The 21,898-nt window shown below is 40.3% G+C and overlaps 1 protein-coding gene across 1 annotated transcript; it reads right to left on the bottom strand.

Annotated features, from left to right (window-relative positions):
* Positions 1-296: 296 nt before the first annotated feature.
* Positions 297-21,300, bottom strand: rnf180a (ring finger protein 180a). The gene is made up of 4 exons (XM_088336146.1): positions 20,502-21,300; positions 5,359-5,593; positions 3,232-3,357; positions 297-1,007 (listed from the first exon to the last, which is right to left on the bottom strand). Exons 1-4 carry the CDS (start codon positions 21,171-21,173, stop codon positions 793-795), a joined length of 1,248 nt encoding a protein of 415 aa, XP_088192272.1. The 5' UTR covers positions 21,174-21,300; the 3' UTR covers positions 297-792.
* Positions 21,301-21,898: the final 598 nt, after the last annotated feature.

The raw sequence follows: 21,898 nt of genomic DNA, 5'->3' as shown, positions 1-21,898 counted from the left end.
ATTTGTCTTCGTTTTCCTCCTATCGCGACTCTCTCTCTCTCGTTACAATTTAAAAACTCTGTCTCCTTGGTTCCTTGCTAGTTCGTTGTCTTCCATGTCACGTCCCATGGACTCTTTTCTCAACCTTTTTGTTATTCCGGTGTATTAAACCTTTGCTTGCTCTCATAGATCACGATGACCGCTTGACCAACTCTTGGACTGTCTTGGACCTGACTTCCAGTGTAACAATCAGTGTTTGTACATGTTTTTGGCAGCAGCCCGAGTTGGTCCTTGACACAGTAAGCATTACATTATCAGAGCAAGTCACTTTTATTTATGAATGTATAATAACAAGCTGACACTCGCCACTTCTTACCTCTGTGTCAAAATTATTATTATCAAATTGATCATGCAAATAATCATTATTTCCTCCGCCTCATCCTCATGAGTATCACCTTGATTGTGAATTAAATGATTATTTCCTGATCCTGATCATCAGCATGTGAATTTCATAATCATGAAAACGATTATTTCCTGGTGATCACCGTCATTATTTTCATAATCAACATTATCATTATTATCGTCATCATCATTACTCTTCGAATCATCATTATTATTACAATTATTTAGACTGTGCAGTTGAGGACCCCCACCCCCGATCATCATCCTCAGCGCTGTTTTCTTCATCATCATAATTATTAATATGATCCTCCACAGCATCATTTTCACCGCATCATCACTCATCAATTATCTGCATTATTATCACTGGCATCAATGGATTCAGTATCAATTCTAATCATTATCATTATTCTGTCAAAAAGAAGGGAAAAAAAGGTAACAAAAGATGCAAAAAATGAAGAAGCCGATGATCCAGTTGATGGAGTAAATGTAGATGATGACCATGTCCATGTCCAAGTGCCAGTTGCGGATGTTGTCTTCAAAGTCCAGCGCGTTTGGACTGAAGTTTCTTCTCGCGTGGGAAAATTGATGCCACGCCCCTGGGCTGGAGTTGGAAGACCTTCTGAAACCTAAATGGAAGCCAACAAAATCTATTAACTCAATCTGCGTTTTCTGGGAGAGGAATACGTGAGTAAGTCCTAATACCGGGTATCAAGCTCATATCCGACCAGAATTTAATGTATATGTACTGGTGACAATTAGCTTCAGTTTTCCAGTTCAGTGGTACCCCAATTTAAGAATGTCTCTCTATATAAAAGTTTCAGATTAATATTGTATCTAGTTACAAAGGCGTTTCAGGATACGAAGCAAAAAACTCAAACTAAAACAGGTTGAAACCCAGTGTGCATGCGTGTACTGTATCCCAGCATGCTTTTCTTGTCACCGTCACTGTTCAGAGTTTAGAAACGAGGAGGAGGAGGGGTTCCGCCAAGATGGCGGAAAGGGGGACGCATGTATCATTCATCTAATTATCCATCCATTATCTGCACTGCCTATCTTATTTTTTATTTCTTTTTCTTTTTCCTTTTTTTATCTTTTTTATCTGAAACCCATTTGAAAGTGATAATTTTTATGATTCTAAATTTAAAGAACTACAATACCCAGATGTCAAACATCCAAAACATAACTGGAAACAAACATTTAGACCCCAGAAGTTTTTCCTAGAAAATTTAAATATTTTGACTGCCGGGTCTTTGAATGCATCACCAGACCAGCACAAATCGACAACTTTTCTTTTAATTAGTTTATAATTTGTGAGCAGTACGGCGGAGCAGTAGTTAGCGCGTGTGCGGCACAGTTCTGAGGTCATGAGATCGAACCTCCTGTGTGGAGTTTGCATGTTCTCCCCGTGCTTGCGTGGGTTTCTTCTGGGCACTCCGGTTTCCTCCCACATTCCAGAAACATGCATGTCAGGTTAATCGGCATGTCCAAATTGTCCCGAGTTGTCAATGAGTGAGTGAATGGTTGTCTGTCTTTGTGTGCCCTGCAACTGGCTGGCAACCAGTTCAGGGTGTCCCTTTACCCACTGCCCGAAGATAGCTGGGATGGGCTCCAGCACCCCTGCGACTCCACTGAGGATAAGCGGTCCAGATAATCGATGGATGGATAGATAATTTGTTTATTGTTTTTTTGTTGATTTATTGTTTATTATAAGTTAATGAGATTCACCCGGTATCACTATTTTGAGTACATTTCCCCTTGAAAGGAATATTTGACCCCTAGATGTCATTGTGTTTTGCAGTGCAACAAAAAAAATGAGTGTGCATAGCATGAGAAGAATACAAACTAAAAGCGACCAAACTGCACCAATTTATTTTCTCATTTTTTTAACTCTTTTTCACAAGATTTTTTTTTTGTTTTTTAAGGGTATCTGTGGAAGCATGATGGCGGACAATTGTCAGCTTCCTCTAGGTGAGGCTCATGTTATTTATTATAAATCTAAAGTAATCAACCTACGAGTATCTAAAAAAAAATGCATGCTTATATGATAGCTCGTGTATTTTTATTAATTGTTTTCAATTTCTTTTAAATAATAAGAAAAAAAGGTTTTATTATGCTACATATTGTATCTGAAGGAATTAAATGTGGTTGTATTCACATCCATAGGCAGCTATTGTAAAGTCCATCTATCCATCCATTATCTGCATCGCTTATCCTCAGTAGGGTCGTGGGGGTGCTGGACCCTATCCCAGCCATCTTCGGGCAGAGGGAAGGGGACACCCTGAACTGGTTGCCAGCCATTCGCAGGGCACACAGACAACTCACTCACTCATTCACACCTAGGGACAATTTGAACCAGCCAAATAACCTGAAATGCATGTTTTTGGAATGTGGGAGGAAACCGGAGTGCCCGGAGGAAACCCACACAAGGACGGGGAGAACATGCAAACTCAACACAGGAAGGCTTGGAGCTGGATTTGATCCCTCGGCCTCAGAACTGTGCCGCGGACCACACAGCCGCCGTGCCAGTTCGATTGTAAATAGCTATGTAAATATATCACTCCCGAGCCAAATGAAGAAAAGAAAACGAGTTGACGCAGGGGCGTAGTTTTGCCATAGACAGAGGGGACATGTCCCCACCAATATCGAGCAATCATTATTTTGTCTCCAGGAATATCATGTAATCACTTCACTATTGGCCACCAATACCAAAACCAAACCTTCATCCATGGGTAGATGACTGGAGTTTAGAACCAGTATTTCAATGGAGTTTCCTCAGGAATGGTCATTTTTGGCGATATGACCAGTTCAGTACATTGTCTTTTTCCAATTTTATTAACATAAAAACCTCACCTCCAAATATCCTGAAGAGTTTTCTGCAGCTCGGGAGAGGCCATTTTGCACAACTGGCTTTCTGGAAGTTCTGTTTTCGGTATGCGTATTCTGTCGGAAAGACCGTCCTTGCCATTTGGTTTAACTCTGTTGATAAATAAATCAATGGACATGAATATGATTCATTCAGTATGCTCCAAAAAGCATCACGGCCTGTGTGACAAGACTCTTATCTTGCTGTGTCTGAGTGACCTTGACTCAGCTAATCAACACAAGTACTCAAACATCATCTTCATCCTTATCATCACCAACTAGAGCTCTCTGCTTTCTGGATGCTTTTTTCCCCTGTGACCACAACCTCTTTGAGTTTTTACGGATGTGCTGGTATAATTATTAAGACTCCTTCCTTATCATTATTTATTCATCAATCGGTGTGTGTTGACTGACCACAACAATAGATACACTTGCGCCATGAGGATAGTAATGTACTGTACTATTGATTTGAAGAAGGAAATCATTTCTAATCATGAGTGAGAGGAGTTCTTCTTCCGAGGGGGGGCGTGACTTAAAATAATTGAAAGCACTAGTTCAGGTACGCGTTTTATTGTTTATAGGGGATTTATGGTTGTTTAGGTACCATGATACTTTTAATTTATTTTGAGGGTTTTATGGTTGTCCGGTTACGCGTTTCATTCATATTTTGGGTGTTGTTTAAGTGCTTGTTTTATAAATATTTGGTATTTGCTGGTTTTGAAGTACCTGTTTTTATTCCTATTTTGGGTGTTTCTGATTCTGTACAGTACTACTGTTGTTAATACTTGGTGCGTAACAATGTTACTCTGTCCCTATATAAATGCAGAGTATTGAATATAGTGTCTTGTGATTGTTGAATACTCTACGTTGTCACATAGATACCTCAATCCGGCAGATGGAATGCCTGAAGGGTGTTCAAATTTACCTACAAAGTACAACTGAATACAGTTAGGGTGGTACTTTCTCAAGCACAAGTATAAAGATGCTGAATTTCACCTAATGTAGACTTTCACCCTACCATATTGACTCACATCTAAACTGAATTTACAACTATAAAATAAAATACTTAAATCAGGGAGTCGGGTTTTATGCGTTATGTGTCACCAGTATATGGGGGTGGTTTGGGGCATGTGAGCACAAAATATTTTGGTAAAAGTGTGCTGAATTTAGTTGTTCTTATTTGTAGTTATTTTTGTAACAAACTATGCCAAGAGAAAAAAAAATCTTGGACAGTACCCAGAAGCGCAGAAGGAGATCAAACTGGATATAAAGTATCTCGGCTAAGTGTTTCTTTGTAGGCTATTGAGATTAAACAAGCCAGGAAACATGAAGGTTTCACTTCTTCCACAGGTTGGTGAACACATTTTCTTCTATTTCCTTTATGAATATTTTTAAAAAGTTTTGTTACTTCTGGAGATAGTTACTTTAGGAATAACGCGGTACTTTTTGGTAATAGAAATATTTTTAAATGGATTAACAAGTAACTAATTACTATTCTTCAGTAAGACGCTCAACACTGCTTGGTATACAAGGATATGAATGTAATGTTACAATCCTGCACACATATTCACTCTCTCATCCTTTCCTCTCTCCCTCCCTTTCAAACTTATGTTGTTTGGTAAATCTGACCTGGGTTCTGTTTTCCTACTCATTTGTTTCCATTTTTCAGTCTTTCTCCTATCGCGACCCCTCGTTGTCAACATTAAAACACTCCTGTCTCCTTGGCTCTGTGCTAGTTTGTTGCTTTCTATGTCACAACCTAAGCATTCTTGTCTCACCCATTTGTTATTCCAATGTATTGAACCCTGCCATTCCGGATCAAGTACTGCCTGATGAACTCTTGGACTGTCGCCATCGTTATTTGGACAACACCTCGCCTGCATATTGGACCACGATTTTTGCCTTGCTAACTGACTTCCTGTGTACTGAACCCTGCCTAAATAAAAGACCACTTTTTGCTGTACCAACCAGTGTTTTTGAACCCCAGAGAGGGTTTTTGACACTATATTTTGGTCACAATTTTGGTGTTGTTGTATTTAAGGGGGGACCTTTATGTTCAATAAGCTGCATGATCCAACCCCTTTTTCAAGACTAGAGGTGACCTTGTGGCCTCACCCTTCTGAAAGAAGACGTGCGTGATGATGGTTCTGCAGAGGGGACAAGGGGTGCTGGCGGGACAATTCTTGGCCAGCGTCCTAAGGCAAGGTTCGCAGAAGATGTGCTTGCACGGCTGACACATGTACGGGCTGAAGTAGATGTCCAGGCACACAGCACACAAGTAAGACTCCTTGTTCAAATCCTCAACGTCCTCGTCGCTGCTGCTACTGCTGCTGCTGCTGCTGGAGGAACACTGGGCAAGGGAAACCAAAGAAAGTCAAAATCAATCACAAAATGATTTAAGGGACTGCCCAGGCCACAATTACACCAGCCCCAACAGGATGCAGGTAAGGAAAATCGAGAAAAAAAAACCTTAGCATGAGGAAAATAAGAAACCTTGAAAAGGGGCCTCAGAGGTAATCATCCCCCATCCAGGAGGACCAGGCAGCAATCAATGTTGCATTGGCTAACAATACACAGAATGTAGTCAACATCGACAATAAACATAGGTAATATGTTCCAGAAGTTCAGGAATTCCAGGACAGCGACGGTACATCTTCCCATTAATTTAGTTATATTCTGGTGACAACTCCACTGACAAATAAATACTTACAACGGTCCCAATTCATACAAATAGAAATGTCTTTCCTGATCTTTTGATACAAATAGTTTGTCACATCTGCTCTTGTATGTGTTTGGCCTGACCTTGTAATCTCGTAAGCATATACATCCATCCATAATCCATTTTCTGCACCGCTTATGCTCAGTTGGGTTGCGGGGGTACTGGAGCCCCTCCTAGCCATCTTTGGGTAGTGGGCAGGGCACACCTTGAACTGTTTGCAAATTGTACATTTTTTAGCTGTAATCAAAAGATTGATGTTTGTGTCTCATGATTTCATGCTTGATTCGTGATTGGAAAATGTCTTAATCCTGTGTGTACCATGTTAGGCCAAACCAACAGGGAATCTGACCCTTCTGGCTTCTAGATTGTTATTGTGAGACAATAAGTTGTTTTAGTTTTTATTCATATATAAATATGTGTCAGTATTGTCACATGCCGCTGCCCCTCACTGCCGGGGTGCAGGTCATCTCTGAAGAGTGGGATGACGCTTTACCCCGAAAAACAACGGGCAACCAAATGATAAAGGTGTTGTATCTGAGTCGGATCAGAAGGCTTCTCCTGCCACTGGTAACCAGTACTATCTGTTCCATGTGTGTGTGTGTGTGTGTTTGTGTGGGGGCGGGGCGGGGATGGACGGTTGGGGGTTAAGGGGGGTTGCACTATTACTATTACTCTACCCAAAACACATCGTAGGATGCCCCAAAGACCCTGACAGTTAAGGGATCCATCAACAGTCATATACATTTAAAATAAAGATTAAAATCTGGATGTAATCAAAAGTTGTATCAAATTTTGGTCCTTTTACTTAAAACCAAATTTTTGCTATGAACAATGCCTGGAGGAAAAAATAATCCAGAAATGATATTCCAGTGATTTGAACCCCGCAGACAAAATGGATATAGAGTCTCTCGGCTGGGTGTTTGTTTGCAACCTTTCAAGACTGCACTTGCCAAGAAATTTGAAGAGTTCACTGCTTTCACAGATTGCTGTACACGTTTAATTTCTTTTATTTTGTGGCTATTTCAAAACATTTTAGGAGGTTGGCTTCTATGAGAGTATATACAGTAATTTGTAACTACATAATTACTTTCAGATTAATGCGCTATTTGTTGGTGTCAGTAACTAGTAACTGTAACTAATTTTTTCAGCATCGCGCCCAACACTGATTATTTCGGATATCATGTGATTGAGAGACACTTTATCAGTTGAGATTTCTTTTTACAGAAACTGACTGTGTGGCGCTAATGTTTACGCATCTATTCAAGTTCGATGCAAGCCAGGGACTATTAGGTGAAGTACAAACCACTGAAGCATACACAACTTGCTTATGGCCGATTTAAACCTGATTCGCATCTGTTGCCCCTTCGTCCTGGTTATTCCCCCCTTGGGCCGACACTCCCAAGAGAGGTTCACATATGTACACAAGCGGTCGACATCGTCCCCTAGAGGCCCCCGTCCGCTTCACCTTGAAAGTGTGCCATGGACACAAAAACACGTTATTAGGACGAAGAGAGGGCTGTTGTTCTGCACAATGAAAAGGCACACTTAGGTATCCAGTTATCGGAAAACAAAACAAAATAACAACTAAAATGGCAGTGCGCCATTGGAGCATCACCTCCGTTGAGACGCAAAAGCATTTTTGTTTGGCATTTCCTTATTTGGTATGGTCATTTACTTCTAGAGAGACCTACCTGATTACTTGTAAAAGATTGTGATTCTGGCCAAACTGTTCTGGCCTGAGAGAAAAATGTCTTTCTGGGAAAGTTGGTTAGTCAGCAAAACCAAAAACGCCAAGTCAAATTCTTTGGGGCGGCATGCACATCTGTGGTAACTTACCTAACTGCCTGTAAAATATGGTGTTGATATTCAATGTCCTTCGAACATGGGAAGGTGGAGTGTGTTTTTGGAAAGAAATGCTGGGTCAGCAAAACAATAGGTTCTGAGTAAAGCTTTTTGGGGCATTTGTTTCCACTTATAGCTTACCCTTCTGTCTGCAAGACATTGTGTTGAATTCGAATGTTTTTCTGACCTGGAAGAGGGGAATGTTAAATGTTAAATTAATGAGTCCTTTTTTTGGGTGGCGGGGGGTTAGTGTATCTTGGGTTTCATCTCTACAGTGACCTAACTGACCGCTCGTGAGATATTATAATTTTGGCCAAACTTGTTCTGACCTGGGAGAGTAGAATGTATTTCTGGGAAGGCTGATGAGTCAACAAAACGAAAAATGCCAAAACAGCTTTTTGGGCAGTTTTAACATCTGGGGTAATCAAATGCCTATAAAAATAGGGTTGATATTCAATGTCAATTTGGCCTGGGAGAGTGCAACGTCTTACTGGAAAAAATTGCTGGGTCAGCTTTTTTTTGGTAATTTTTTAATTTTGCTTCTTCAGCAGCTTTCCAAGAAAGACATTCTACTCTCAGAATAGAGTAAGTTTTGCCAGGATCACAATCTTTTACACGAATGATGCTCTAATGACACACAGCCATTCTAATTTCTTATGTGATTTTTAATACATAAAAAACAAAACTGAATTTAAATTTGTTTCATCTATTTGATCACTCCAATATGATATTTAGAAGGAAATGAGGCAAAGGTAGCATGGCGCAGCAGTGGTTAGCGCATGTGCGGCACAGTTCTGAGGTTATGAGATCGATCCTTCCTGTGTGGAGTTTGCATGTTCCCCCCGTGCTTGTGTGCGTTTCCTCCGGGCACTCCGGTTTCCTCCCACATTCTAAAAACATGTATGTCAGGTTAATTGGCCGGTCCAAATTGTCCCTAGGTGTGAATGAGCGAGTAAGTTGTCTGTATTTGTGTTCCCTGCGACTGGCTGGCAACCAGTTCAGGGTGTCCCCTGCCCACTGCCCGAAGATAGATGGGCTCCAGCACCCCCACGACCCTACTGAAAATAAGCGGTGCAGATAATGGATGGATCGAAATGAGGCAACTTGCATCGAGTTATTATTGAATCCATTGTATTGTTGTAAAATGCTGTGTTTTTCAGTTTTCACTTTAATGTGCGTTTGGAAATGTCTATAACCTTTTGTAAGAGCACTGTAATAAACCTGGAAAGGAGTACTCGCTACATAACAGTTTGGGGTATCTTAGTAACATCCTTATTTGTGAAGAAAAAGATCTATTTTTTTTCACTGAAGATAAAATTAAACCTTACACCCCATACCTTGTTATCGCAGTAAATGACTATATTAGCAAGTGTTTTTAATGCACTATCTACATACAGTTGGCCCATTTCTAGTAATCAACAACCCATGGTTCTAATAGTACATTGTGTTTGCTAAGTGCCTTAGAAGGCTAATGGATGGTTAGATAACCCTTGTGCATTATATAAGCACGCTGCTAAGAAAATCTATAAAACTGACCTTCTTTTGAGCAAGTCGAGTACCTGGACCATCAAATGTGTGAGTGTGATTAAACTTTCAGAATGGCCAGAAAAGGAAAACTTTTGTGGTTAGCCTAACAATTTAAATAAGCAGCTGTAGCTTCAAAAGGTCTTTCAGCGCATCAGGCTAGCTCCATACCTGGCTTCGAAGGACCATTGGTCTTAATAGACTCCAGGACCTAGTTGTGATGGCAATGGAAAAAGATGTGCTTGACCAAGTGCAACACCAAAAAGTTAATGGCAGGTTTGCAACCTTCAAGGTCAGGCGACCTAACTTAATTATTAAAGTGTAGGGTTGCATTATAAAGCGTTAAATAGAATGCATCGTTCAATAAGTTCCACCTGTATTCTTGTGTGTACTCTGTAAGAGATGCATGGTTAAAAACTGGGCTAGCATAGTAATGGTATTTCTGCTGACCACAAAGTCTTTGTGATGTTCTAAAATGGGAGGTGACAAGCCTGAACAATGTTGAATGATCCTAAATCACTTTAAATTAAATGTAAAAAAAAAACCCTCTGTGGGCTCATCACTCCTAAAAGCTCTAAACCTTAAATTGCCCCTGTTTCGTGTGAAACTCGAAAGTCTATTCCTGTATTAAAAAATGAATGCTATTCCATACACGACATTTTCAAGAAACTTAAGATCTCCTAAAACTGTGTGCACTGCAAAAACGGGCTCTCACCAGAGTAGAAAGAGAATTGGCTGGCCTCGCCGCACAACCAAGCAGGAGAATAAGCACATTAGAGTTTCTAGTTTGAGAAATAGACGCCTTACAGTTCCTCAACTTGCCTTTTTGTTAAATAGTACCAGCAAAACACAAGTATCAAAATCTACAGTGAAGAGGGTACTCTGAGATCCTAGCCTTCAAGGCACAGTGCCCGAAAAAAGCCATATCTGAGACTGGCCAACAAAAGGAGGGTTAATGCTCCGATCCCCATCAAGCTCGCATTCTGTAGAGGCACCATCGAGAGCATCCGGACCAGCTATATCACCGTGTCCTTCAGAAACGATCATTGGTGTGTCCCCTGGACCTCTACAAGTCCGGCCTCACCCGCAAAACTACCAGGATTGCAGGTAACCCCCACTCACACATCTCAAAGCCTCTTCAACCTGATGCCATCAGAAAAAAATACTGTAGTCTCAGAGCCAGAACCAGCAAGCTTAAGGACAGCTTCTTCCATCAGGCTGTCAGGATTCTGAACTCTCTCCCTGCCCTATCCCCTCTCACTCATGTGCCTTCTGCCAAATGGAAACAAAACTGCTCTATTTTGATTTTGGCTTTACTCATTTTTTTATTGTGAACTTTACATATTTTTATATATTTTAGATGCATACTTTTTCTTTTTTACCCTGTCGTTATTTGTTATTTGCATTTGTGTGTTATTTATTGCATGTTTGCATGTGGCGGAGAGAATGTAATTTCATCTTTGCATTATGTTTTGCATATAAAATACCAGACAAAAATGCTGAAAGTTTAAGTTGAAAGTTAAGGAACAGATGATTATGGGTAAAAAACATTGGACAACATATTTGATAAATACAAGTGTGATTTTTTATGGAAAACACAAAACTGTCTAGCTGACCCCAAACCTTTGAACAGAAGTGATTTTTAAGCAGTAATATTGAAGAAAATGATTTTTTTAGGGCACACCCACACATGTAAGTGTCAAATGCTGACTCTTTACCCTTGAGTGAAGGGAAAGGATTCTTCCAGAGTAATTACTGCTTCAAAATCCCAAAGGGCGAGACCCAGGCAGTGCCGTCGCACCATCCCAAGGTGTGTCATTAACACACAGGACCACGGCAATAAATGGCAACACTCTCCGTAAATAACTCCTTGCGGGGATCCTCAACCACAGCCAACTACTAAAGAGGGACTTGCAATGGTTTTTAGGAAGACAATGCAAAATACTGCAATCCCTTGATGTATTGCGTTTTTCTTTTCATAGGTTTGATGCATCTACGATTTAAATCGCACATTGCGTTTTGCAGCAAACACACAACAAATGATATCACAGGGACAGGTTGCCAAAGGCTGTTTGTGTGTGTGTAACAGGTATGTGTCCGACTGTGATTGGCTGGTGTATGCTGTCAGTCAGACAGTAGGGCAGGCGCACAAGTTAATGAGTCCAACTACTCGACACAAACTGCAAAGCATGGTGACAGCTAGTAATTTAGAGGCTTGTTAATTTGAAGAGAAATTCATTATTTGAATCGGACTCCTAGGAAAGTCAGAAGATGCTGATCATCCGTGGATTGCTACCGTGTCCAGGAATAGACTGAGGTCGGGAGAGAAAGCAACAGCCATGCTACAGGCCCGGCCTACTGTGGCTAGGCTATCTAACAATTTTCACGAGCCCCCCTGCCGAACCTGTATCTTCCCAACGCCAAATCGCTTACCCATAAAACAGATGACCAGGAGCTACAACTCGCAAAAAACAGCTACTTTTGTGACTTGTATTTTAATCATCACAGAGATCTGGCTCAACCCAAATATCCCCGTTGGTAGCGTGCAGCTAGCTGGCCCCTCTTTACATCACTTTCTTTCACTTAAAGAAGAAAACCTCCCATTACGTTGTTCTATCGAATAATGGCAATAAAGACGATATGATCATTCATTCAATTGCAATTCTTTGTTCTGTGTATCTATTTGTTGATCTAAAGTTGTTAGTTTGTAACAGTTGTATAAATTATATATTACTGATACCTAAAACATAAATAAATGTTTCTACTTTGTGGGTTTTGACTATCGTTGTACCTTTTGGGAATGCAACCACTGCAAAAACCATGGGATTACTGTACATTAAACCCCTGCTGTAACACGATGAATTTTTTGACGTTTTGCTACTTGTCAGATTTTCATAATGAATTGTTTTCTGCATTCTGATTGGCTAAAAATCTTCTCTACCCTTTTCTCCCTGCGCCTGCAAAATAACATTTTGAATTATAATTTGACTGTACAGAAGTTATTCATTCTGTTTTTTTTTGTTCGTTTTTTTAATAAAGAGCAGTACTATTATTTGTTGCTTGGAATACAGACGCTCCCCTACTTACGACCATTCGACTTACGCAAAACAGTAGATACGGACATTTTCGTATCTGAATGATGAAGAGGCATATAACAATTTTTACCCCATGCAATGACAAGTAATTTATGCAATGATACAGTTATGCATTTTAAATTTTTATATTCCTAACATTCATGCACGTATAACATTTTGTGTAACATAATCTGTTGGAAATTCCGGTGTATAAGACGCCCTTTTTTGCTACTTAAACACTGCGGCTAAACCCTTTTAAGATCTTTTTTTAAAACAGTGAGATTCTCTTTTCTAGAACGCATGCGCTCTAAATACAAAACACCGCAGTGACGCCTGAAAACACTTATGACTCCCTTCAAGAGAAATTAGTCCATGAGGTTTGACAGTACTTAATTCAATATTTACAACGTGCTCACAATATTTTAGCTTTTTTTTACCCCAATGTCCTCAATTTAAACATCCAAATTGAACAGTAGTAGAAGCTATCTATAAAAAAAATTCACAACACCTCTCCTTCAGTATCATTGGTGTCAATGTCAAGTCAACGAATTTAGATTTTGTATTGTGTGCTTCTTTTTCCAAGTAGAGGACAGTGCTGTAGTGATTCTTACCGCTGCGTTGCGCTGTGAGAGGTCACCCAGCATCAACCCCAAAGAAAAAATCCACTTCCTCTTCCTAATTCATGTGTAAACATTCTATTCGGTCTATACTCTGGCTATACTATCTCCAGCACGCTAAAAACTTTGACATTTTTATTGTTTAATATTTTGTGCATTCATTTAATATGGTTGGTGTAAAGTGTAAAGAAGAGGCGAGCCATTTCCTTTGAATTGAAAGTGGAATAAGAAAGCTTGATGCGGTTGAGAAAATGGTTGGATCCCTCTTTTTTAACATGGAGGAGTACCTCTTGAAGCCCATCTTCCAAAAGTAAGTTAAACTCAACTTTATTTATCTTTATAGGGCATATTAGTTTATGAAATGTTTATTTTTTAGTACATAACAAAACAGGTTACTTATATAAACCTTAAGCATACAAAATGTAGCACAGAAGCAATTTACGAATAAATTCAATTTACGAACGATCATCCGCAACCTATTTCGTTAAGTATCATAAGTAGGGCAGCATCTGCATTCTTTCCACCTTAACATTTACGCCACATTTTTGTTTTCCAATAACGTCCACATAATAGTGACAAAATATAATCTGAAGTAAAAAAGTCATAACGTCTTGGATCAATTGTGCCATATCGGAGCAAGATTATTTTTCAAACTATAATTTGACAGTACAGAATTTATTTGTAGAAAAGAACGTTAGGAAAGTACAGTACTTAACACATGCTTGAGCCTGTAAATGAGATTTTCTTTTTGGTTTCAATGTATAATAGAGTTTTTAATAAATACATAAGAAAAGGTTTCTACTTTCCAAGTCCTTTTTGGAAAGCAAACACCTCAAAAAAGCGAAGGATTACTGTGGATTCTCTTGCATCTAAGGTCATTCAAAGTTTCCGTCTAAAGTGTGAATTTTTAGACTAAGGGCTCACAGTTCCTATTTTAAGTGTGAATCGGAATTTCCAGGGAATACTGGTTAAATGTTTGACTTCTGAGCAGATAGCGTATGCCACATGATGTACAAAGTAGGGATGTGATGAATGGAAATGGCAATATTATAATTTCTGGATACAAAAATTGCCATTAGACATTGTTGTCAATTCCGTTTATGAAGTTCTAATATCATTTCAAAAAAGGAAAATGATAACATCATTAACTTGGACGGATGATTATTCTACTGATTTGACTCTATTTTCTCACTGTACTTCGCTGCAGTGTTACAGGTAAATTTGCATTAGGGGAATTGTGTCCAATATTGGGCTTTTTCTTTATTTGATGTATCAAATAAAAAAACAAAGCAGTAAAAACAAACCAAGGTTTAAATTTGATTGATAAAACTCATCGAGGTTCAAAACATTACTGTTAAGTAAATAATTTAGCGCTTGTTGTCTTGTTTTTTGGACGGTAAAAAATACTTATAATGTCTTTGTATCTGTGATCCAAAACGAAGAGAAAGAAGAAAATGAAGCAGACATGGGACCAAGTCACACATGTGCAAGTCTCAAGTAAGTCTCAAGTCTTCACCTTCAAGTCCCAAGTAAGTCCCAAGTATTTTTTTCTTGGGCAAGTCAAGTCACAAGTCAAGTCCCGGGTCTTAGATTGCCAAGTCCAAGTCAAGTCACAAGTCATAAAAACAGCGACTCGAGTCGACTCGAGTCCAAGTCACTAAGTCTCAAGTCCCCATGTCTGAAATGAAGTACATAGTTTACTCGGTTTTTAATGTCAGAAATCTGTAAATAGGTTTTATGAGGATGCCCAGGTTGTTTGCTATTTTGACTATTATGATTGTGCACAGTTGTTTGTTATTTTGGCTCACTGTTTGTTCTTTTGACTGTTGTATTGAGGATAAGCAGGTGCAGATAATGGATAAATGCTTTTTGTAACTTAATTTAAAATTATGTAGACATCCAGAATACATATAGATGACATAAATGGGATTGGCAAGGAGAATGGGGGAGAAAGACTATAGATAAGAAATTTCAACTTGTTCTACCGGCCTTCCACTGAACCCTTCCTTTTTTATGAAATCTCCTAGGTGACAAAAGCAGATGCGCCGATAATGATAATGATGTAAACTGTGCATAATAGTCCATCCATTATCTGTGCTGGAGCCCATCCCAGCTGTCTTTGGGCAGTGGGCAGGGGACACCCCGAACTGGTTTCCAGCCAATCGCAGGGCTTTTTCAGTTCAGGGTGTCCCATGCCCACTGCCCGAAGACAGCTGAGTTTGGCTCCAGCACCCCTGAGACCCTACTGAGGATAAGCGGTGCAGATAACCTTTTAGAACAAGTTGGAACTACTTATCGTAGGGTTTGGAACAGTCCTCTCCTGTTCATTCTGTTCAAAATCTATTGATCTCGTCTCTCCTTATTTTGAGTGTCTACTAAACTATAAGCTTATCAATACCAAGCTGTCGATTCTTTCATAGTAATATCACAACTTAACTACGTCCTCTTTCCCTAAAAGTGTAAATTGTTTCTATGATTACAAAGAATGACAATACAAAGGAAATTATTATTATTATTATTATTATTAAGGGTGATGTAAAAATGTATTCCGTAGAAGAAGTAGAAGCAGAAGATACTAAACACAACGTGCTCTTTTGTTTCCCTTTGTGCGTCAAGAGCCAAACGCCGCCGCGTCTCATTGAGCTCCTGATTCACACACGAGCCTACTTGAGGTTCTTTCTGACAATGCTCGTTGAGATGAGCCGAGTGCACAGCAACGGCTTTGTGGACAACAGAAACCCGCACATAGCCTGCATAAAGGGTGAGTACATCTATCCAAATCGAAATTAAGAGCAAGTATTTGGATCGGATCGATACTATTGTCTTGGAATCGATACTATCTTCCCATTTTAGCACGTCAATAATGTTGTTAGTCGGTCGTAAGATTGTACAAACATAATAGAGGTGAGATTTTAGGGCCCAAACTAGGCCCAAAATTCAGGTCTAACATATCAATCATTACGTTCAGGTTCGGGTTCTCTCAATTGGGGCTCAGCGCAGTACGCACGCTTGTCAGCAAAGAGAGAAGCGTGCGTGCAGAGTGGGGAGTCAGTCAAAATCACCTTTCCTTCCTCCTCCCGACTCCTCATAAATAAAATATGAAAATTCGGGTTTGCTTCTGGGTCAGTCCCTCAAATCAAGTTAATTGGTCCTGCTAAGGTTGGTCGGGCTTTTATACCAGTGAGCCAGGTCGGGCTTGATTTTTTAGGCCTGATATTACTTTGAATACATTATAACTGTCAAATTGGAACCAATTGTGTTGACACTAAAATTGCACTACCAAGCTTATTTTTGAAATATTGTGCAATGGAAGGCATTTTAGTTGCCTTGTTGACATTTTTATAAAGAATATGTATTTTTGTTATATTTCTGCTTTTTGGGTGTGGCTTTCTTGACCTTTGTTCCAAAACAGTTTTAGGTGATATATTTATATATATTGTTTATAACGTTAAAAATTGCATTGCAGTCAATTAGAAAAAAAAGCATTTTTCCTGCCTAAGATACTTGTGCCGTGTATATTGTAAATTTATACTAACCCAAGAAGGGAGGGGTTCAATTATTGAATGATCATGACATTTTTAAGCTAAAGAAAATTTATCGATCGATACTTCCTGGTATTTACTACTATCAGATCAGTACCAAAATTCCCAGTATCGCCTACCCCTACCACACGAATAAAAAGACTGTCATGATTGCCAAAGTGAAGACACCTGTGGCAATCGTTTGGCGCGCTGATGCGTGCTCTCTGATTGGCTGACGTTCTCTTCTTAAGCGGTGAGCGTCCAGAGAAGGACGTCAGACCGTACTTCTGTGTTCCTGTGTGTTTCGCCAGATTACCAAGTACCAAAGACTACTCTCCTGTTTTGATTCCTGCCTTCGGTTCCGACCTGTTTCTGCCCCGGGTTTACGATCTACACTCCTGCCATGGCCATCGACCTGCCCGCAAAGACGTATTGATTCTGCCTACCTGTCACGGAACTACCGTTCCGTCCAACGCTGCTAAAAACTGACAACCAAAGCCAGCTCTGTCAGCTCAATCCAATAAAGGTTCATTAAAACGAACGCTATTGGGTCCGAGATTTAATTCTGGGTCGTGACAAAGACATCGGCATATTAGATTTCACATATTTTTGCTGTCATGTGAAAAAAACTCTTTTAAATTCCCCCAAAAATGAATTTGGTAGATTTATATTACTGTAATTTCAAAACTAAAAACATCAACATTTGTCAATCAATTTCAACCCTGCGGCTTATGCAGAGTTGCAGTTAAATGAATTGTTTTCTCTAACAGCTTCCAGTGCCTGTTGCGAAAACACACTACGGGACCCCGGATAAGACAATGTAACAGGTCGACGCAGACCAAAGGACTTGGAAAATACGTCTAACAATGACCTTACACAATGGGTCCTTTTGAAAATGTGAAAAGATTTTTCAGATGCTGCTACCTTTTCGGGAGACTGTCAGACATTTTACTTTGTTGATGTTTTCAGTGCTGAAAAAATGCCCTCTATTTAGCAGAAAAGGCAAGAGTGAGACAGTTGGAGTCGATAGGTACACAATAAACGCCAGCGAAGTTCAAAATTTATGGTCGACTATTCCTACCATCTATTTTTATAGACGTTGATTAATCATTGCAGCCCTAATACAAGCAGACTACACTGATTTGAGTATTTTATATCATAGTTGTAAATTACAAATTCATGCAAGTATACAGTGTACGGTAGTGAGAATTTATCCGTGAGGGGGAGCTAAGCCTGCTAGAACTTTGTGCTTAAACCAGGGCCGCCATAACTCTATTCAATTGTATCATCAAACCTTTTTTAAGTTAGAGAATAACTAAGACTGAAAGTCCTCCGTAAAAACAGAGAAAAAACGCAAACAAATCACGACCAGGGAGAAAACTCCTTGGTGTATCTGATGATGAATCTGACTTTGAAGGCCATTAAATAAATACATTGTACTAATGATTTTAATCATGGATGCAAGTGTTCAACAAGTTTTGTAACGTACAATGATTAGTTGGAGCTGAGGAAAAGTGAAACAACATTTTCACGCATTTTTTGTCACTTTTTGTTTCAAAATTAAACCTCAGCTTTGTCATATGCATCCTTTGTCCCGTCATGTCCCGTCGATACTGTCACGACCATAACAGAATCAGGACCCAATTGCGTAACGTTTACCACAAGTTTTATTGAAAGAACGAGGAAGGGCTGCGCCCACGATCCGGTGTTCGCTGGACGCGGGAAGCAAGTTGCTCTTGCACTCGGATTGTGATCCGAATACGGAAGTGGATCTTCCGTAGCGAGCGATGGCGGTGTCAGGGATGGAAAGGGCGGTAGCCGGGACAGGGAGAGCAAAAACGTGGTCGGGGTCAGAAACGAGTCGTAGGCCAGGACGGAAGAGTAGACGTAGTCGGGATCGAAAATGGGTCGAAGCCGGAGACAAACGGAAGCAAAAACGGGACAGGTGGGAGTCAGGGTCAAAAAAGGCTTGGATTGTATCAACAGAGGTTCGCAGACGGACTGAAAAAAGGAGAATGACAGGACTGAGTTTAAAAAGGGACAGATAGCCAATCAGATAACCCGCAGCCGCTGGTGCCAAATGAGCGGGCCAGGTGATTCAAATTGGTAACCATGACAGATAGCTGTTATACAATTGTCGCTAACGATATTTTTCGACTCATCAAAAATTGCACAAATAAGGTAGTATGGATTTGGCACTTTACTCGAATATAAGGCTTACTTTCAAATTTCTGGCCAATTTTGGGTTTTTAGGTGGGCCTCTTCCCTGCTGAAGCTGCCCCCGCGACCTGACCCTAGGTAAGGTGAAGAAAAAGGGATGGATACTACAAAGATCCTAATATGGCCATACTTTAAAATACTTCTGCAGAAATACTACACAAATACCACTACAGTGATACTATAATGCAAAAATACGGATACAAAAATATTACAACAAAAATATTTCTACAGAAATATAACAACAGAAATACAACAAAATCTCAACTACTGTAATACGACAGATTTACCCGAAAAAATATCTCATAGAATTACTACCAAAACCCAGTAGAAATACTAAGAAAAACCACTACTAAATGAAAGTACAGCAAAACTATATGTTGTATATGTTAATAATGTCTGTGTATTATCTATACATGTCACGGTTGCCATGGTCCCCAATTGGCCCCCGCCGTGTGGCGCCAGCTTCTGTCACGGTTGCCATGGCGCCCAATTGGCCCCGTCCTTGGGAGCCAGCTGCAGCTTGTTGAGAGATTGGCTCCCTGTCAGTATTTAAACTCTGTCATGTCAGTCTCCCTTTGTCGGTCCCTCAAGTCAAGTCAAGTCACATTTATTTATATAGCCCTTAATCACAAAAATGTCTCAAAGCACTGCACAGGATTACAGACACAATTACCTGATCTTAAACCAACATGCGGGCAAGGAACAACTCAAAACCTCAGCGTGAGGAAAAAGAGATACCTTGAGATGGGACCTCACAAGTGGTAATCCCCCTTTCAGGATGACCAGGGTGATTTACATTTAGCATTACAATACACAAACATAATAAACACTAGGTAACATGTTGAAAATTTGTCCGGAAAGTGCATGACAGCAAGGACGCCCCCAGCCTGCAAACTAGTCCAGAAAGTCTATGACGGCCACGACACAGCTTCTCATCTCTGCCAGCTGGTCCATGCAGGAGTTGACATGCGAATCTCCGTTTTTACACGGCAAACCTTTTTTCTCCTGTCCTCTGTTTTTGCTCCAGTTTTTCTCCTGCTACGATCTGTTTGATGTCGACCACGTCTGCTCTCCCGTCCTGAATTATGACCTGTTTTGATCTTGACCACGTCTGTTCTCCCATCCCGAATAACAATCCATTTTCTTATACCGACCACGTTTTTGCTCTTGCACCCCAGCTACTGACCCCTTTTCGCCGCTCTCGACACGCCATCGCTCGCCACGGAACTCCCACTTCCGCGTCTGAGCAACCTACACCCTGCGACCAGTGATCTCCGGATCCTGTGTGAACTCCTTTCCCTTCCTCCCCCCAAAAATGCGAGAAACATTACGCAAGTGGGTCCTGTCTCCGTTCTGGTCATGACAGTACAGCCCTTTGAGACTCCTTGTGATTAAGGGCTATACAAATAAACATGACTTGACTACTGGAAAAATAAAACAGAAATACTGTATTACAAAAATACTTCTGCAAAAATACTACAAACATATCACTACTGTGATACTATAATACAAAAATACTGATACATAAATATTAGGACAAAAATACTTAAAAATACTTCCACAGAAATATAACAAAATCACAACTACTGTAATACAACAGATATACTCGAAAAAAAATATCCCTTGGAAATACTACCAAAAACATGGTAGAAATGCAACAAAAATAATACTAAATTAAAGTACTGCAATACTATGTTATAAACATGACGATATTTGTAAACACAACCTGATGAATGGTCACCTGCAGTAGACTTTGCCGCCATCTCTCCTTCATCATCTGCCTCGACCTCACCATCTTGACTTTATTCCTCTCCCTCTTGCTTGTCCTTCTCTCCAGAAAACTGGCAGAAGATGGGCCTCTCACATCTTTTCCAGTGTCGGTCTCTTCCTCTTCCTCATCCCTCGCATCTGACCGTTTCTCCTCATCCTTATCACTTTCACTGGGGGAAGTCAGTGATGAGCGTGCATCTGTCCTTAAGTCCAATCGGAGCTTGTCTTTGCTATTTCGACAATTGGGCCTGGCAACAGTCCTTCTTGAAGACGATGACCTCTGAGGATACCGGAGAATGCTTGATGTGGTTCCCTGGGTGTGGTAGGATGGGGGTGAACATCTCACAGTTGCTTGTGGATGCCTAAACCCGATTTCAGTCACAGCAATTCTAGATCGGGCTTGATTCAGAGAACAGGACCCCACCTCCATACGACCTCCTTCTTCTAAGTTGCTTCTATCATTGTCAGCACCTACGCCCTTTCTGTGTCCATCCCTTTTTTCACAGCTTCTAGGATGTGTTCTTTCATCACCATCCGGCCTCTTATCTCGGTGCACTTTCCTTCTCAGAAGCGCAGGTCTGAGAAGTTTCTCCTCAGGAACGCCACTTTCATTTGCACCCACAACCCCCACGTGGGAGCTCATGGCCGGACCTTCAAGCCCCCTCGATGCTCACTGTCTTCATCCTCCTGTTTCTGCCGCAATTTTGTCTTCTCTGGACTGATATTGAGCTCACAGGATGATTCGAGTGTTCAGTTGTTGAACCGTGAAGGTCAACTCTTGGCCCAAAACTGACTGTGAGTGAGGCTACTGGGATGTTCCATGTTGTTGCACCACCACACAATGTGCCCTTTTGCTACAATGGATTTGGATGGAATGGGGCCTACTTATTGTATGTTTGTGGTTCCCTTTGTACTCCACTGTGTCCTTGACATGAGAAGAACCCCCTTAAAAATGTTTCAAAAGAAACAAAAACAGCTCTGGGTGGTAAAATATATTATTTGTTTAGCTATCTTCTGATCTGGACTATTAAGTACATAAAAAAGCAATAAGTGTTGTTTAAATCCCTACCTAATATGTTTCCCTAAAATTGTATTTAATTCATGGCAATTTATTAGTTCTTCTAATTATAGCCAAAGGGAATTATTCAGTGGTGGGCAAACTGTGGCCCACAGGCCACATAAGGCCCGTCAGGCTTTTTCATCTGGCCTGCCAAACGAAAATCTTGAAAATATTAGCATAACATGTATAAAATGGTTTTCTTTTCTATCCCCAGTGTCTTCAACATTAAAAAAGCTGGCCACTTTTTTATTTACTTGCTGTTTTTTTTAAGTCAAGGCAATTCACGTTTGTTTGTACTGTATAGCCCT

This window comes from Urocampus carinirostris, chromosome 5, assembly GCF_059441175.1.
Source record: "Urocampus carinirostris isolate Australia breed hairy pipefish chromosome 5, RoL_Ucar_1.0, whole genome shotgun sequence".
Classification (NCBI taxonomy): domain Eukaryota; kingdom Metazoa; phylum Chordata; class Actinopteri; order Syngnathiformes; family Syngnathidae; genus Urocampus; species Urocampus carinirostris.
The sequence above is the reverse complement of the archived record's forward strand: the minus strand, read 5'-3'. Positions and strand labels throughout refer to the sequence as shown.